Source organism: Neovison vison, chromosome 14, assembly GCF_020171115.1.
Source record: "Neovison vison isolate M4711 chromosome 14, ASM_NN_V1, whole genome shotgun sequence".
Taxonomy (NCBI): domain Eukaryota; kingdom Metazoa; phylum Chordata; class Mammalia; order Carnivora; family Mustelidae; genus Neogale; species Neogale vison.
The window spans coordinates 19,307,002-19,321,974 of record NC_058104.1 but is presented as its reverse complement, the minus strand read 5'-3'; the positions used below and the strand labels follow the sequence as shown (position 1 = coordinate 19,321,974).

Sequence of the window (14,973 nt, the reverse complement as noted above, 5' to 3'; positions counted from 1 at the left end):
CCTACTGCCACTCACATGTGATTTTTTGGCAGGGGGAGGAGTGTTCTCTCCAGAGTGGCTTACTTCCTTAAGGGAATTTCCAGAGGCCAGATCTCCTCCTGCTCAGGGCCAGTTCAGCAGTCCCCAGTACTGTTCAGTCGTCCACACATAACATTCTCATTCGCTTTGAGGAGGAGGCCAGGCTCCTGTATCCCTCCAGAGCTGGGGACTGATGGCTTGAGAGATTTCTCTGCTCCAGGGCAGGCTCTGCCCAGTCCTCCCGCCACAGGCCCTGCCCAGCCTCAAGTCATGAAGGTGAAGTTTGAGCCTCTGCCTTATAGATGTGTAGAAGGTGGGAGAGCAGAAGGGCCTGGGTAGAGAGGGACAGAAGGCTAGCTGGGGCTCAGGACAGTGGAGGTGAGTGGACTGGGGCAGACTTGGGTGAGTTCCCATAGGCAGAGCAGGGTCAGCAGGCCGCCTCCTGCTTTTGAAAATACTTTTATGGCCACACAGCCACACCCTTTGCCTGTCTGTGGCTGCTTTCCCACTCAGACAACAGGGCTGAAGGGTACATGCCATAGGCTTGTACATGACGCACAGGCTTTCAGAGAAAATGTTTGCCAGCACTACCGAGGACTGCTTGCACACCACGAAACAGGTAGGAAAGAGATGAGCCAGCTCTTGGTATAAGAAACATCTTATCAGGGACACTTTAGGGAGGGGTGAGGACTACGGCAAACTGGAGAGTTCGTGGCCCAGCTACAGAGGGCAGCTCGTCAGCTGTGGGCTGGGCCAGAATCACCAGGGCTTTCATTCTCTAAGACACCCTGGAATTCTAGATGTTCCTGTGAACAAGAGAAGAGGCGTTAGAAGGTGAGAACGTGGACTCAGATCCCACCCACCCTACCACTTCCTCACTAGGTGACCTTGAACACCTGGTTCAGACCCTCTCTGTAAACTGGAGGGAGTAACAGCGCCGGCTCCACGGTGCCAAGATGATTATTAAACAAGCTACTACCTTAGAGCCCCCAGAGCAACATACGCACAGACTATGTGTGGGGCGACCCGTTTCCTACATCAGTCTTTGGATATTCAGGGCTAGCACCAGCAGTGGACAGACTGAAGAGGATATACAGATGTTCTGCTTTCCGGCTATGGATCATAGGTTGGCTTCTCCCAGCAGAGGGGTTAAGGGATATGAATTTGGAAGTCAGAGGGACCAGCTGAAGCCCACTTAGCCCAGTTAGGTGACCTTGGGTGAGGGAACTGCCCAGAGGCCCTGGACTCCTGTCTATATAACAGGAGGCAGGGGTCACTGTAAGGATATAGGGTCGTTTTCAGAAAGGACCTTGGAGGATCTTACCTGTCCCTGCCTTCAGCTCCCTGCTGTAGAGGAGCCCTCCCCTCACCCCCCACCCCCTTGAGGGGAAAGGGGTGGAGCTCAGATTCTTCAGTTAACTGTCACCCTGTCCCGTCTCCCTCACCATACTCCCCAGGGTCTGCCAGGACAGAACAGCCTCCTGAAGCTCCCTCAGAGTCCCAAGGTCATCAGGTGCCACACAAAAGCTGCTTCTCCCTTTGTCTCTGTCACCACGGATCCAGACCCTGGGCTTTGCCAGGCTGGTCACATTCTGCAGGAGGTGGTGGGGAGTAGCTGAGCAAGTATCCTGCCCGGACCATGGGTGGGGGCAGGAAGAAGCTGGGGGAGGGGGTTGGTGGGGGAGGAACAGATTCGTGGGCTTGTGCATCTCAGGGAAGGGTTCAGCCTCCCCTGAAAGGCAGCTCTTCCAGGAACCTCACCCCAAGGCCCTTGAGCCATGGAGATGTGGAGGTTGGGTAGATAACGGAGTATCATATGTGGAGGGTGCCTGGCAACAGAGCTCAAGAGCCAGAGTCCAGAAATGAAAATTCAGGGGTCCCTCTCTGGGGCCCCAGTGATCCCCTTCTTCCCACCCACCTGGATGACAGGCATTGCTGTGTCCTTGGCCCCATGGAACCCATGAGGCAGTCTCCCTCCCCCTGCTCATCGAGACCCTCCAGTCCCAGGACCCTACCCTACGAGACGCTTGGCTATGTGGGCATTGATGCCGTGCTGGACCAACTGAAGATCAAGGCCATGAAGATGGGGTTTGAGTTCAATATCATGGTAGTGGGTGAGTGAGCGGGGGGGACTCACAGGACAGACCAATGTGTGCAACCTTATGGGCCCTGGGCACATCATTCACCTCTCTGAGCATCAGTCTCCCTATCCGTAAAGGGCCTGATAATGGTCCCTTACCAGGTGTCATAGTTGAAGATCTAGAAACCCTGAGGCATTAAAAGACAAGAATTACCCAGAAAGCCCCAGTCAAACCCAAACTGAGCAATGAAAGGGGAGGCTATGGCAGGAAGTGGTGAACACCTAGACCCAGATCCTGGTCCCAGCCCTTAACACCTACCAGTGGGTGACCTTGTGCACCGTCCCCGACCCCTCTCTGACCCCTTTCCTCATCCGGCTTAGCACAGGGCCTGGTGTTCAGGAGGTTCTACAGAATTGCCTTTTTATATATGCAAAATTAATTTTGTAGGCCAAAACTACAATTTTAACAAAACAAACTAGCTATAACAGACCATAAAAGGTTGGAGCATGTAGCACCCATGAAGAGTACCATTCTAAGGCAGTGCTGTCCAACAGAAATGTAACAGGAGCTATGTACCATCATTTTTTAAATTTCCAGTAGCTACCTTTATTTTTTTTTATTTTTATTTTTTTTAAAGATTTTATTTATTTATTTGACAGAGAGAGATTACAAGTAGGCAGAGAGGCAGGCAGAGAGAGAGGAGGAAGCAGGCTCCCTGCTGAGCAGAGAGCCCGATGCGGGACTTGATCCCAGGACCCTGAGATCATGACCTGAGCCGAAGGCAGCGGCTTAACCCACTGAGCCACCCAGGCGCCCATCCAGTAGCTACCTTTAAAGAAGTGAAGAGAAACAGGAGAAATTAATTCTGACCACCTATTTTATGTAACCCAGACTATTCCAAAACGCTATCGTGACCTGACATGTAATTCACATAATAAATGATCCATGAGACATTTTGCATTCTTTTTGGCAAACCCAGGGCTGCAAAATCTGGTTTGTATTTGTCGCGGATCACACAGCTCAATTCTGTTTTGCTGTATTGCTGGCAACAGAAGCCAAGTGTGACCCCCAGATAGGATAGCTCATCCCTAAGGACCACATCCATTAGCTACACAAAGGTGTGTCCTTGGGAAGCAAGGTGCTCCCTCCTGCAAGGTGTGGTCCGCAGAGTTCGAGAAGCCCCCAGAGCAGGGAGAATGGACTATCTACAACAACAGACAGTCTGGGTGTATCTCACCAAATAGCATCAAGCGAAAGGAGTCAGACAGGAGCGCACACGCTGTGTGAATCCCTAAGACAAGGGGAAGCAGAACCGTGCCCAGCTGTCGAAAGTCAGGGCAGTAAGTAGTTGTCCCTGGGGCCTTGGGGCTTATAGCTACTGAGATGGGGCGTGAGTGGGCTTGTGGGGAGCTATGTGCTCCATCTCTGTGTCCATTAGCTGTTCAATTTGTGAAACGCATTAAACTGCCCATCAGCTTGAATGGATAAACACAATGTCGTCTGTTCCTGTGATGGAACATTATTCAGCCATGGGAAAGAACAAAGCCCCCATAGCTGGTATGACATGGATGAACCCTGAAAATGGGATACTTAGGGGAAGAAGCCAAACACAAAAAGACAAATATTGCATGATTCCATTTGTAGGAAATGTCCAGAATAGGTAAATTCACAGAGACAGAAAGCAGATTCATGGTTGCCAAGGGTGACCACGGCGGGAGAACAGGGAGGGACTGCCAACAACTGTGGGGTTTCTTCGGGGGCAATGCAAATGATTTGTTTTAGGGGTTTTTTGCAAATGTTTTTTTGCAAGTGTTTGTTTTTGTTAAACACACACATGCACACACACACACACACACACACACATTTGGGGGTGCCTGGGTAGCATGGTTGGTCGTGTGTCCAACTCTTGATCTCAGCTCAGGTCTTGATCTCAAGGTCATGAGTTCAAGCCCCACATTGGACTCCATGCTGGGCATGAAGCCTGCTTCAACCTACTTCAAATATTTTTTTTTTTTTTAGATTTTATTTATTTATTTGACAGAGATCACAAGTAGGCAGAGAGGCAGGCAGAGAGAGAGAGAGAGGAGGAAGCAGGCTCCCTGCCGAGCAGAGAGCCTAATGCAGGGCTTGATCCCAGGACCTGAGATCATGACCTGAGCTGAAAGTAGAGGCTTAACCCACTGAGCCACCCAGGCGCCCCGGAGCCTACTTCAAATAAAGAAAAAAAATTTAATTCAACCTAGTCAGTTGGAAGGTCTAATTGGCTTTATTACATGGTTCATGAGTTGGGCAGCATCCCATCCAACAAGTAGAGGGGAGTTCCACAGGGCTGTGCTGTAAGGCTTTGGGGCTGCTGTTGTTGTGTCATTGTTGTTTTGGAAGTTTTTTTTTTTTTTTTTTAAAGATTTTATTTATTTATTTGACAGAGAGAGATCACAAGCAGGCAGAGAGGCAGGCAGAGAAAGAGGAGGAAGCAGGCTCCCTGCTGAGCAGAGAGTCCGATGCGGGGCTCGATCCCAGGACCCTGAGATCATGACCTGAGCCGAAGGCAGCGGCTTAACCCACTGAGCCACCCAGGCACCCCTGTTTTGGAAGGTTTTTATAAGAAATGCGAAGGGGGGCAGTGCAAGGAAAATTAGTAAAAGGAAAGGATTGTTCCAGGCAAGGCTGTTTTCCCTTAGGTGACAAGCCAGGGTCCCAGGTGGTTTACCTCCCTTTTCTTTGGGGGATGGAGAGCCCCATGTGACCAAACCTCATTGGTTCTGGCCAGAAAATTCCTGACCTATGAGTTAAGACCACATTTCGGGGGGGGCGACTGGGTGGCTCAGTCGGTTAAGCCCCACGACGTGGGTTATTTTTCACAGGAGCTAGACAGAGGTGATGGGTGCACAACACTGAGAATGTACTAAATACTACTGAATTATTCACTTTAAGTGACTAATGGTTCTTTTTTTTTTCTTAATCGTATGAATTTTGCCTCAATAAGAAGGGGGGGTTAACATTGAGGGGGACCCTGACGATACTACCCACTTCTCCATATGTTATGCTTACAAAACAGATCACTTTCTAAAACTATTTAAGAGCCTGAGAAGCACTGCCTAAAACATCCACCACCATTGCTGTTCCCCGGTTACCCCCAGGGCAGAGCGGGCTGGGCAAGTCCACAATGGTGAACACCCTCTTCAAGTCCAAGATATGGAAGTCCACCGCGCTGGACCTGGAGAGGCCTATACCCCAGACGCTGAAGCTGCAGTCGGTGACACACAGTGAGTGGCCTCCCACCCCCCTCCCCACCCCACTCCAGTCCACCCTCGCCAGTCCCGCTCCACTCTGCTCTCCCCACACAGTCATCGAGGAGAAGGGTGTGAAGCTCAAGCTGACCGTGACCGATACGCCCGGCTTCGGGGACCAGATCAACAATGACAAGTGGTGAGTCCTTGGGAGTGGGGGCCGAGCTCTGGTGGGCTCTGCCCCTGCCCCTCTGGCCTCTGGGAAACAGCCCAGCCCTGAAGCGACCTAACCCGGCTGTGGCATCGTTGAGTCTCAGTTTGTTTGTCTGTATAATGGGTGTGTGCAACCATCCCTCCAAGACTGAAGGGAGTTAAGTATGGAAATGTCAGAGCTTGCTGGCTAGCATACAAAATAGTTGCTCAATCAAGGTTATGGTACAGCAGGGGTTAGAAGCCCACACCGCCAGGACCGCCAGGTTAGACCACTTTCCAGCCATGTAACCTGGAACTGCTCATGGAAGCTCTCCATGCCTCAGTTTCCTTCTTTGTCACTTGGGGATGTTGACACTCACCTTGCAGAGTGCTTCTAAGCTCTTGATGAGACCCCAACCCCGTGACAGTGGTTGGTCACACACACACACACACACACACACACACACAATCAGTACTGACTGCATAATCTGGGGGACCCAGAGAGATGAAAATGTGGGGCTCCTTGTTCAAAAAAGTATGAAGAATCATAAAACCACCACTACAGAACATTCAGCCAAGTGCAGGACCTCTGAAGCAGAGACGGTGGGACTGCCCCTTCAGTGCTCCCAAGAAGCACAGGGTGCCTCGGCGAGCACGTCCTGTGTGCCAGGTCTGTTCTAGACTCGGGCACACAGCCGTGAACAAAACAGATGAACATCTTCTTCAACCTGAAATTTACATTGTCGTGGGGCAGTGGAGCAGTGAGCACAGTAATTCAGTTATACACGGGGAGAGCCTCAGCTCTGTCATCCAGGCAGGACATCTTTGGAAGTGGAAAGGGTCAGGAGCAGTCAGAGAATTGCAGTTTTAAGCAGAATGATCAAGCAAGGCCTCCCAGATAAGGAAACACTTGGGTAGACTGCCAGGAGATGCGAGAACGAGCCGCGTGCTAACGTGGGGGAGAGTGTTCAAGGCATAGTGGCACGTGCACAGGCCCTGTGGTGGGTTTGTTGGCAGAAGGCTGGTGTGGTGAGCGGCAGGGAGAGGAGGAGGAGAGGGCAGGCAGGAAACTGCGGTGGGATGGCGTGGGGCCTGCTAGTGCAGCATAAGGGGTTTGGCTTTCCTTGAGCCACTGCAGGGTGGACAGAGAAGGGATATGCTCCCACTCCTGTTTGTAAAAGGATTTTTTGGGGTGCTGTGTTGACAATAGCCCAACCAGGGCAGAAGGGACAAAGGGAGAGGACACAGGAGATCCTTGTGGCAATGAACTGGGCTGTGACAATTGAGCTCTTTCAGTACCACACCCCTGCAAAGTGTAAGTGCTCATATTGTCCCCATTTCAGGAGCAGGGAAGCTGAGGCCCCAGCTTGAGCATGGCAGGGGGCCTCTCTGATGATTCCGGGGGGTAGGAGGAGGGTGCCTGGGTAACCAAGGGCCTTGGGTTGTACAGGACTGAAAGTCCTGCGTCCTGGGCTGACCAGGGCCATTGGGCTTCCTAGCAGGGGAATGGGGTGGGGCTCTGAGATTAGTCCGTCTGCGGCCCCAGCTGGGACCCCATCCTCGGCTACATCAACCAACAGTATGAGCAGTATCTGCAGGAGGAGATCCTCATCACCCGCCAACGTCACATCCCCGACACCCGGGTGCACTGCTGCGTGTACTTTGTGCCGCCCACGGGGCACTGGTGAGGTTGTTGGGCCTGCTGGGGGAGGGCCCCTGCCCAGGACAGAGAGGAGGAGTAGGAGGAGGTGGAGGAGGGAGAGTCCCCGGCGTGGGCTGGGGGCTGCCACCCCCACTCATACTCACCACTGCCATCACCCCCACCGGAGCAGCCTGCGGCCCCTGGACATTGAATTCTTACAGCGGCTGTCCCAGACCGTGAACGTGGTGCCCGTGATTGCCCGGGCTGACAGCCTGACCATTGAGGAGCGAGAGAGCTTCAGGCGCAGGGTGATCTGGGCATCCATGGTGATGGGGTCGGTGGGGGCAAGGAGGAGGCAGAGTACACAGGATGAGATGAGGTCACCTGCATCCCTAGATCCAGCACAACCTGAGGACCCACTGCATCGAGGTGTACCCACAGAAATGCTTCGATGAGGACATCAACGACAGGATCCTCAACAGCAAGATCCGGGTAGGAGGCCCTGACGGGGTGGGCAGGCTGGTGTGACTGAGGCTGGGTGATTTTCTTTCCACTCATCCTTCCCATGTGCAGATTCATCTCTCTCTACAGCTTGGGGGGGGTTGGCGGGAGGCACATATTCCTAGCAGGTCTGAACCTCCACATATCCACAGACTCAAAAAGTGACCAAGAAATGGGTCATAGCAACCACCCACAGAACAGGAAAAAGTGCTTGCAAATGATGTATGTGATAGCGACTTGTAAAGACCTCTTATAAATCAACAGTATAAGATAAATACCCACTTTAGAAATGGGCAAAAGTTTTTTGGTTTTTGGTTTTTTATGTAGGCTCCACACCCAGTGTGGAGCCCAAGGCAGGGCTTGAACTCACAACCCTGAGATCAAGACCTTAGCTGAGGTCAAGAGTTGGTTGCTTCACTGACTGAGCCACCTGGGCACCCCTAGGCAAAGGTTTGAACGGACATTCCCCCGAAGAATTTGAACAAATGGCCGAGAGGCACACGAAGAGATGTCGGTTCCGTAACACCTGTCATAAGGGAAACTCAAATCAAAACCACAAGATACCACTTCACACCCACTAAGATGTCGGCGACCAAAAATGACAGGCAATCCCAAGTGCTGGTGAGGATGTGGACAAGTTGAACTTGCACACGCCCCTGGCGGGAAGGCCAAATGGAACATAATGTGGCAGTCCCTCCAAAGGTTAAGCTCTAAGTTAGCAGAGCACCCAGCGGCAGCCCCACTCCGGAGAGAAAATGAAAGCCTATGTTCACATAAAAACGTGTACACGGATGTTCCTGGCGGAAATACTTGCCGTAGGCCAAGAGTGGACATAATGCACGTGTCTTACTTACTTATGAACGGAGAAACACACGTGGTGCGTTCACACAATGGAATATTCTTCAGTCTTAAAAAGAAAAGAAAACCTCCCACAACGTGGATAGACCTGGAAAGCACGAAACTAACTGAAAGGAGCAAGACAACAAGAGGATAAACATGACAGGACTCTGTCCGAAATGGCCCAAACAGAGAAATCCCACAAAGACAGAAAGTAGGTTAGTGGTTGTTGCCAGGGGCTTGGGGTTGGGAGGGGAATGGGGAGTGACTGCTAATGGGAGTGGGGTTTCTTCTCAGCACGGTGAAAATGCTCTGGAATTAGATGGTAGGGATGGGGGCACAGTCTTGTGTACCTGTAAAGCCGCTGAAACTTTAAGAGGGTGAATTTTATGGTACAGGAATTCTATCTCAGTAAAGTTGTTCCAAAAAAGGAGCGGGGGGACGGGAAAGTAGCTAATATCTTCTTTTTCCCCAAATCAAGTGAATTAGGACTCCAAACCCCCACCTTGCTGTCCTTGCAGTACATCTAATGTCTGTCTGTCTGGATCGTACAAAGGACCCTGGTAAGGCCTGGGATTCATCATCCATCATCCATCACCTTAGACTTGACTCCCTCCCCAGGGGACCCTTTCTAGCCTGCAGGGCAGCGGCCCTACATAGCCTCAAAGCCAGTTGCCTTTGAACAGTAAACAACCCGCACATCTGCACATGGAGGCCCTCCTTCCCAGCTGGTACCTAGTGTCTCCATACATTCCCATGAACAGGAGTTCCTTTGAAACACTAAGAGAGCCTCGACCTCTACCACAATCTGGTTTCTGCCCCAAGGCCTGTGAAGGCAGCAGCCTGGCCACAGCTGGAATGGAACCGGAAGTACAAGGAGAACAAACCTGACATCTCAGTAAATCATCCAGACGCCAAACATTCATTGAGGGTTTGCCACAGGCTGGTGCCAAATAAGTGTGCAACAGATAGCTCGCTGCTGTTAGCGTCCGTGTTGTTCCTCATTTCAAATTAACTCTCAGAGAAATAAAAAAACAAAGCCCTGGACAGCACTTTGCAGTTTATGGATTCGAGTCTTCTCCACTTCCGACCACAAACAAGTGAACAACTAGAATTTTCAGCAGGGCTCAGGAAACATCTTTTTTTTTTTTTTTTAAGATTTTATTTATTTATTTGACAGACAGAGATCACAAGTAGGCAGAGAGGCAGGCAGAGCAAGAGGGGGAAGCAGGCTCCCTGCCAAGCAGACAGCCCAATGTGGGGCTCGATCCCAGGACCCTGAGATCATGACCTGAGCCGAGGGCAGAGGCTTAACCCACAGAGCCACTCAGGCACCCCCAAATGTCTTTTTGTGTGTGTGTGCTCGCTTCGGCAGCACATATACTTTTTGTGTGTGTGTGAGGGGGCCGAGATGATGATAAAGGTATTAGACTCTGCGGGCCACACCGTCCCTGCACAGCCCCCACTGTCTGCTGTGGCAGCAGGAGAGCAGCCTCGACCAGAGCAGATGACTAGACGGGCCACGTGCCCACAGACTTTCCACGTGGAAAAACAGGCGTGGCTGAATCTGGGTGGCTCACTGTGGGTTGCCAAGCCCTGGGTTACAAACCTGTGTCTTTTAACCCTCACGATAACTGATGAAGGTTGTCATAGCTCCTGTTTCCCAGGTAAGAGATGGGCCATCTGCAAGATCATGTTATTACGGTGGCCTTGGGTAAACTTCCCAAACATTCACAAAGCCTGTGTATGTGCCATCCTGACTCCCCCTTGACAGATGAGGAAACAGAGCCATGGATGAGATTTTGTACCTGGTGACTTTTTTTTTTTTTTAAGATCTTTTTTTTTTTTTTTAAAGATTTTATTTATCTATTTGACAGAGAGAGATGACAAGCAGGCAGAGAAGCAGGCAGAGAGAGAGGAGGAAGCAGGCTCCCTGCTGAGCAGAGAGCCTGATGCGGGGCTTGATCCCAGGACACCAGGATCATGACCTGAGCTACAGGCAGAGGCTTTAACCCACTGAGCCACCCAGGCGCCCCTAAGATCTTATTTTTAAGTTATTTGTTCACCCAACGTGGGCCTTGAACTCTCAACCCCAACATCAAGAGTCCCAGGCTCCACCGAGCCAGCCAGATGCCCCGTGTCTTTTGCCTTTAGATCTCTGTGCTCCTTCTACCACTTTTTTTCTCTCTACAGAGGACAATGTGCCTTTCCCACAGTGACTTCTCTCCCCACCTCCCAGGCAAGGCCAACCCTTCTGTTTCATCTCCTGCAGGACCGGATCCCCTTTGCTGTGGTCGGGGCTGACCGAGAGCACCTGGTGAATGGGAGGTGTGTCCTGGGCCGGAAGACCAAGTGGGGCATCATTGAAGGTCAGTGCAGGGACCTTGCAGAGAATGCAGGTGAGGGGGAGGGTGAAAAGCCAGGCACATTCTACTGGCTTGGGCACCTTCAGCACCTATCGAAGGGCCCAGAGTGGGCAAGCCCACAGTCAGGAAACAGACCTGGGATCAAGTCTGTCTTTACAGCTGGGAAGCCTCAGGCAAGTTCCCCAACTCTCTGAGCCTCAGTTTCCTCACAGTAAAGTGGGCATGATGACAACATCAACGTCATAGTCAGTTGCTTTGGTGCAGTAGATGAACTGCACATCTGCACATGGAAGGTGGTGGGACAGGCCAGGCCACTGCTTTGCACAATGGCCAGCACCCAGAAGATACCCTAGGCACTCACCAGAATTTACTGTGGGCCTACTGCGTGCCAGGCAGACTATATGTGGTTCCTGAGGGGATACAATGAAAGGAGGACTGGCAGGGTTCTTGTCCTCACAGAGCTGATGAGACAATGAGACAAAGTGGGATGGGGGACAGGACTGCCTGAGGGAGCAGAGGGAGGCCTCCCTGGGGTGGAGACTGGGAAGTGAAGGAGGAAGAGCCAGGGCCTGAGCCTGCAATTTACCAATATAATGTAATATACATGTAATATATATGGTATATATGGTATATAATGTAATGTAGTAATGTAGTAATTATTAAGGATACAATAACGGTTAGTGGATTCATTGATTCACCTCTTTTAGGAACCACCAGTACCAGGCACTGGGGAACAAAGCAATGAATGAATGAATGAATGGGAGGTGGGATAAGACAGTGAGAAATGTGGGGGGAGGGTTGCGGTGGATAATGGGGGTACACAGCATACAGCAGGCGCTTAGTCAGTACGCACTGAGGGCAGAGCCGGCAGGGCAGGGCCAGCGCTCCGCGTCCTGTCTTGCAGTGGAGAACCTGGCGCACTGTGAGTTTCCCCTCCTGAGAGACCTGCTCATCCGGTGAGGATGGGGGAGCCCGGCAGGGGGGCTACGGGGACCCCAGGGGGAAGCTGCAGCAGGGCCTGGGCTTAACCGCTGCCCATTTCCCAGCTCCCACCTCCAAGACCTAAAGGACATCACCCACAACGTCCACTACGAGAACTACCGTGTCTGCAGACTGAATGAGAGCCACCAGCTGCCTCGCGGGCCTGGTTGGGTGAACCTGGCCCCGACCCCTGGAGGACCCCTGGCCACCCCCCGGACGTCAAAGGTGTGCCAGCAGGTCCAGGATGACTCTGAAGATGACGAGGAGTGCTGAGCACCAGGGCGCCTGGGCCTTGGGGCTCCCAGTGTCCTTGGCAGCCCCCAACACAAGCCTATGTACTAGAGCATGTATTAAAGGTGGACATTGCTTTTTATGAGAAGCTGTGCTTGGAAAACAAAAGGCATCCTGTAGATGATTCTTTTAAGCTATCATCAAATAAAAGCATGGTTCTTTTTTTTTTTTTTTTTTAATAGCGGTGTGAGACCCCAGGCCCTTGGGGGAGTCCTGAAGACCTGGGAGCATGTACCTTGGACCACAAGCCCCTTCGCCCCAGAACCAGAGCCAAGTTCCAAATCAGGCTCTGCCGCGGTCTGCCAACCCTCCTTCCCCGCACAGGGCCAGGCCCTGCATCATAAATCCTTAAAAAGTCCCCGTCTTCAGCTATCTTCCCCAAACTCCCCTTCCTGTCTTCCTCTTTGCCCTGCCCAGGCAGACCAGCATGAGGAGAAGACTGTTGTCTCAGCTCAAGCAGGGGGAGGAAATCCATTCTTCCTCTGCCTTTTTGCTCCTTTAGAGCCCTCAACAGGTTGGGTAATGCCCACCCACAGCGGGGAGGGGCAGTCCTCCTTACTCAGTCTAACGAATCACAAGCCAGTCTCTTCTGGAGACACCCTCTCAAGTGCACCCAGAAATAAGATCTTGCCAGCTGTCTGGCCATCCTTGGGTCCGGGTAAGTCGACACTGAAAACTAACCATCCTACAAACTGGAAATTGCCTCCTCCATGATGCCCTCCATGACTTCCCCAGGCTGATTACTGTCTGCCTGCTCTGCATGTATCACATGGTTTGTTTTCAGGTCAGTCTCCCTCTCAGGCTGGGAGGTCTGTAAGGACAGTTATATCAGCTTCATCCTGGACATGACAGCTGGTCGGGACCCGGCTGTTAAGTGACCAAACCCTAGATTGCCTGCCTCATAGCTGTTCACCCCACCAATTCACAAATCTGCCAACCAGGTTTAAGGAACTCCCTGGGGCCTGTGGGGACCCACACTATCCACACCAGCATCCCAGAGGCAGTGTGTTGCCACAAAGGGATTGAGCACATTCCTGAGGTCAACATAGCCCCAGGCAATACGGTGGGGATATCTACCAGCACACGCTCCGCAATTGTATTTAGAGATTGTATTAGACCTTACGTTTCTCAGGGTTCCTGGGTGCCTCAGTTGGTTAAGCATCTGCCTCTTAATTTCGCATCAAGTCATGATCTCTGGGTCCTGGGATGGAGCCCAGATTGGGCTCTAGGCTCAGTGGGGAGTCTGCTTGAGGATTTTCTCCTCCTCCTTCCGTCCCTCCCCTACCTTGCAAATAAAAGAGAGGAAGGAAGGAAGGAAAGAGAGAAAACAAAAAAGAAGTAAAGACAACCACTGTACAATCTTGCCTCGTTTTTTAAAGATTTTATTTATTTGAGAGAGAACACCAGAGGGAGAGAGGGGCAGAGAGAAAAGGAGGAGCAGACTCCCCACTGAGCAGGGAGCCCCATGCAGGACTCAATCCCAGGACCCCAGGATCATGACCTAAGCCAAAGGCAGACATTTAACTGACTGAGCCACCCAGGTGCCACTGAATGATCTTGGTCTTATGGGGAATCTAAAAGAGCTGGATTCATAGATATGGAATAGAGCAGTGGTCACCCGGGGCTGGGATATGGGGGGGAGTAGACGTACGTAGGTCAGAGGCTACAAACTTGCAGTCATAAGACAGAAAAACTTCTCGAGATCTAATATACAGTGTACTGATTATAGTTAACATATGTTGTATACTTGAAAGTGGCCAAGAGAACAGATCTTAAATGTTCTCACCACACTCAAAAGAAGATATAACTATGTGAGGTGACAAGATGTGCTAACCTTACTGTGGTGATCCTTTCACAATATATATGTGTGTCAAATCATTACAGTGTATACCTTAAACTTAACACAATGTTACTTGTCAACTAAATCTCAAGCCTGAAGAAAAAAATTGAGGCAAAGCTACAACCATCCGTGTGTTAATTCTTCCCATAGAACTTTAGGGTCCGCTATGTGCTACTACAGAGGCTAAGGGTTCAGCAGGGAACAAAACCAAGTCACTGCCCTCAGGAGCTTGCACCTAGGTGGGACAAGATCCTAATAAAATAAGTAAACTGTGGGCATAATGGATAGCGATGGGTGCACCAGTAACAAGTAAAGCATTTAAGAGGTATCAGACAGTCTAGGGCTTATAATTGGAGGAAGGGGTCAGGAAGACCTCACTGGGAAGGAACCTTGAGTAATGATGTGAAGGAGCAAAGCAATACACCACAGAGATAACTAGGGTCCTGGTATTCCACACAGAGGGAAAAGAAGCCACGGCTAGTGCAAAGGCCCTGGGGCAGGAATATGCTAGATGTGTTCAGGGAATACTTGTGTGATGATTTCGTCACTTTATGCCTCTTGTTACCAAATCGCAACTTCAGCTGCCTGTCCTTCCAAAGGCCAATACTCAAAAGATGAATATTGTTTGGAAAGGAATAGGAGTTTTATTCAAGAAGCCAGCCACCTGCGGAGAAGTGGTACTCCTGTCCAAAAGCCAACTCCCTGGTTTCTGCCTAGCCAGGAGAGTTTTAAAGGGGAGGGGATCTTTAATCAGTGAGGGGGTGCGGTGGTCTATAACAGGTCCATTCCAAGTGGACTTTGTGGTGCCTCTTTACAGCTCTCAGCGCTGGAGGGTTGTGCAAGAGGTCTAACTGCTCTTCTGTGACATGGGAGGCCTTTCTATTCTTCTAGAAAGGAATGTAAGATTTAAAGATACCCAAGGAAGGTTGGTAAATCAATAATATGGAATTAAGAAGACCTATGAAATGTCACTGTGCTAGGGCACCTGGGTGGT

General features: G+C 51.0%; 1 protein-coding gene across 2 annotated transcripts; it reads left to right on the top strand.

Moving 5' to 3' along the window:
• Positions 1 to 1,966: 1,966 nt before the first annotated feature.
• SEPTIN12 (septin 12) lies at positions 1,967 to 12,302 on the top strand. 2 transcript variants are annotated; one of them, XM_044232638.1, is made up of 9 exons: positions 1,967 to 2,132; positions 5,240 to 5,365; positions 5,447 to 5,528; positions 7,068 to 7,205; positions 7,354 to 7,471; positions 7,560 to 7,655; positions 10,774 to 10,870; positions 11,772 to 11,823; positions 11,914 to 12,302. In XM_044232638.1, the coding sequence occupies exons 1-9, from the start codon at positions 1,970 to 1,972 to the stop codon at positions 12,119 to 12,121; spliced, it is 1,080 nt and encodes a 359-aa protein (XP_044088573.1). In that variant the 5' UTR covers positions 1,967 to 1,969; the 3' UTR covers positions 12,122 to 12,302. The 2 variants fall into 2 exon arrangements, with proteins under 2 accessions (XP_044088573.1, XP_044088572.1); XM_044232637.1 differs by lacking the exon at positions 7,068 to 7,205 and having other exon boundaries at positions 1,970 to 2,132.
• Positions 12,303 to 14,973: the final 2,671 nt, after the last annotated feature.

Coding starts and splice junctions, on each gene's coding strand:
- SEPTIN12 (XM_044232638.1), top strand. CDS start 1,970: ATGGAACCCATGAGGCAGTCTCCCTCCCCCTGCTCATCGAGACCCTCC. Junction 7,472..7,559: donor GAGAGAGCTTCAGGCGCAGG/GTGATCTGGGCA, acceptor CTGCATCCCTAG/ATCCAGCACAACCTGAGGAC. Junction 11,824..11,913: donor CTGAGAGACCTGCTCATCCG/GTGAGGATGGGG, acceptor CCCATTTCCCAG/CTCCCACCTCCAAGACCTAA.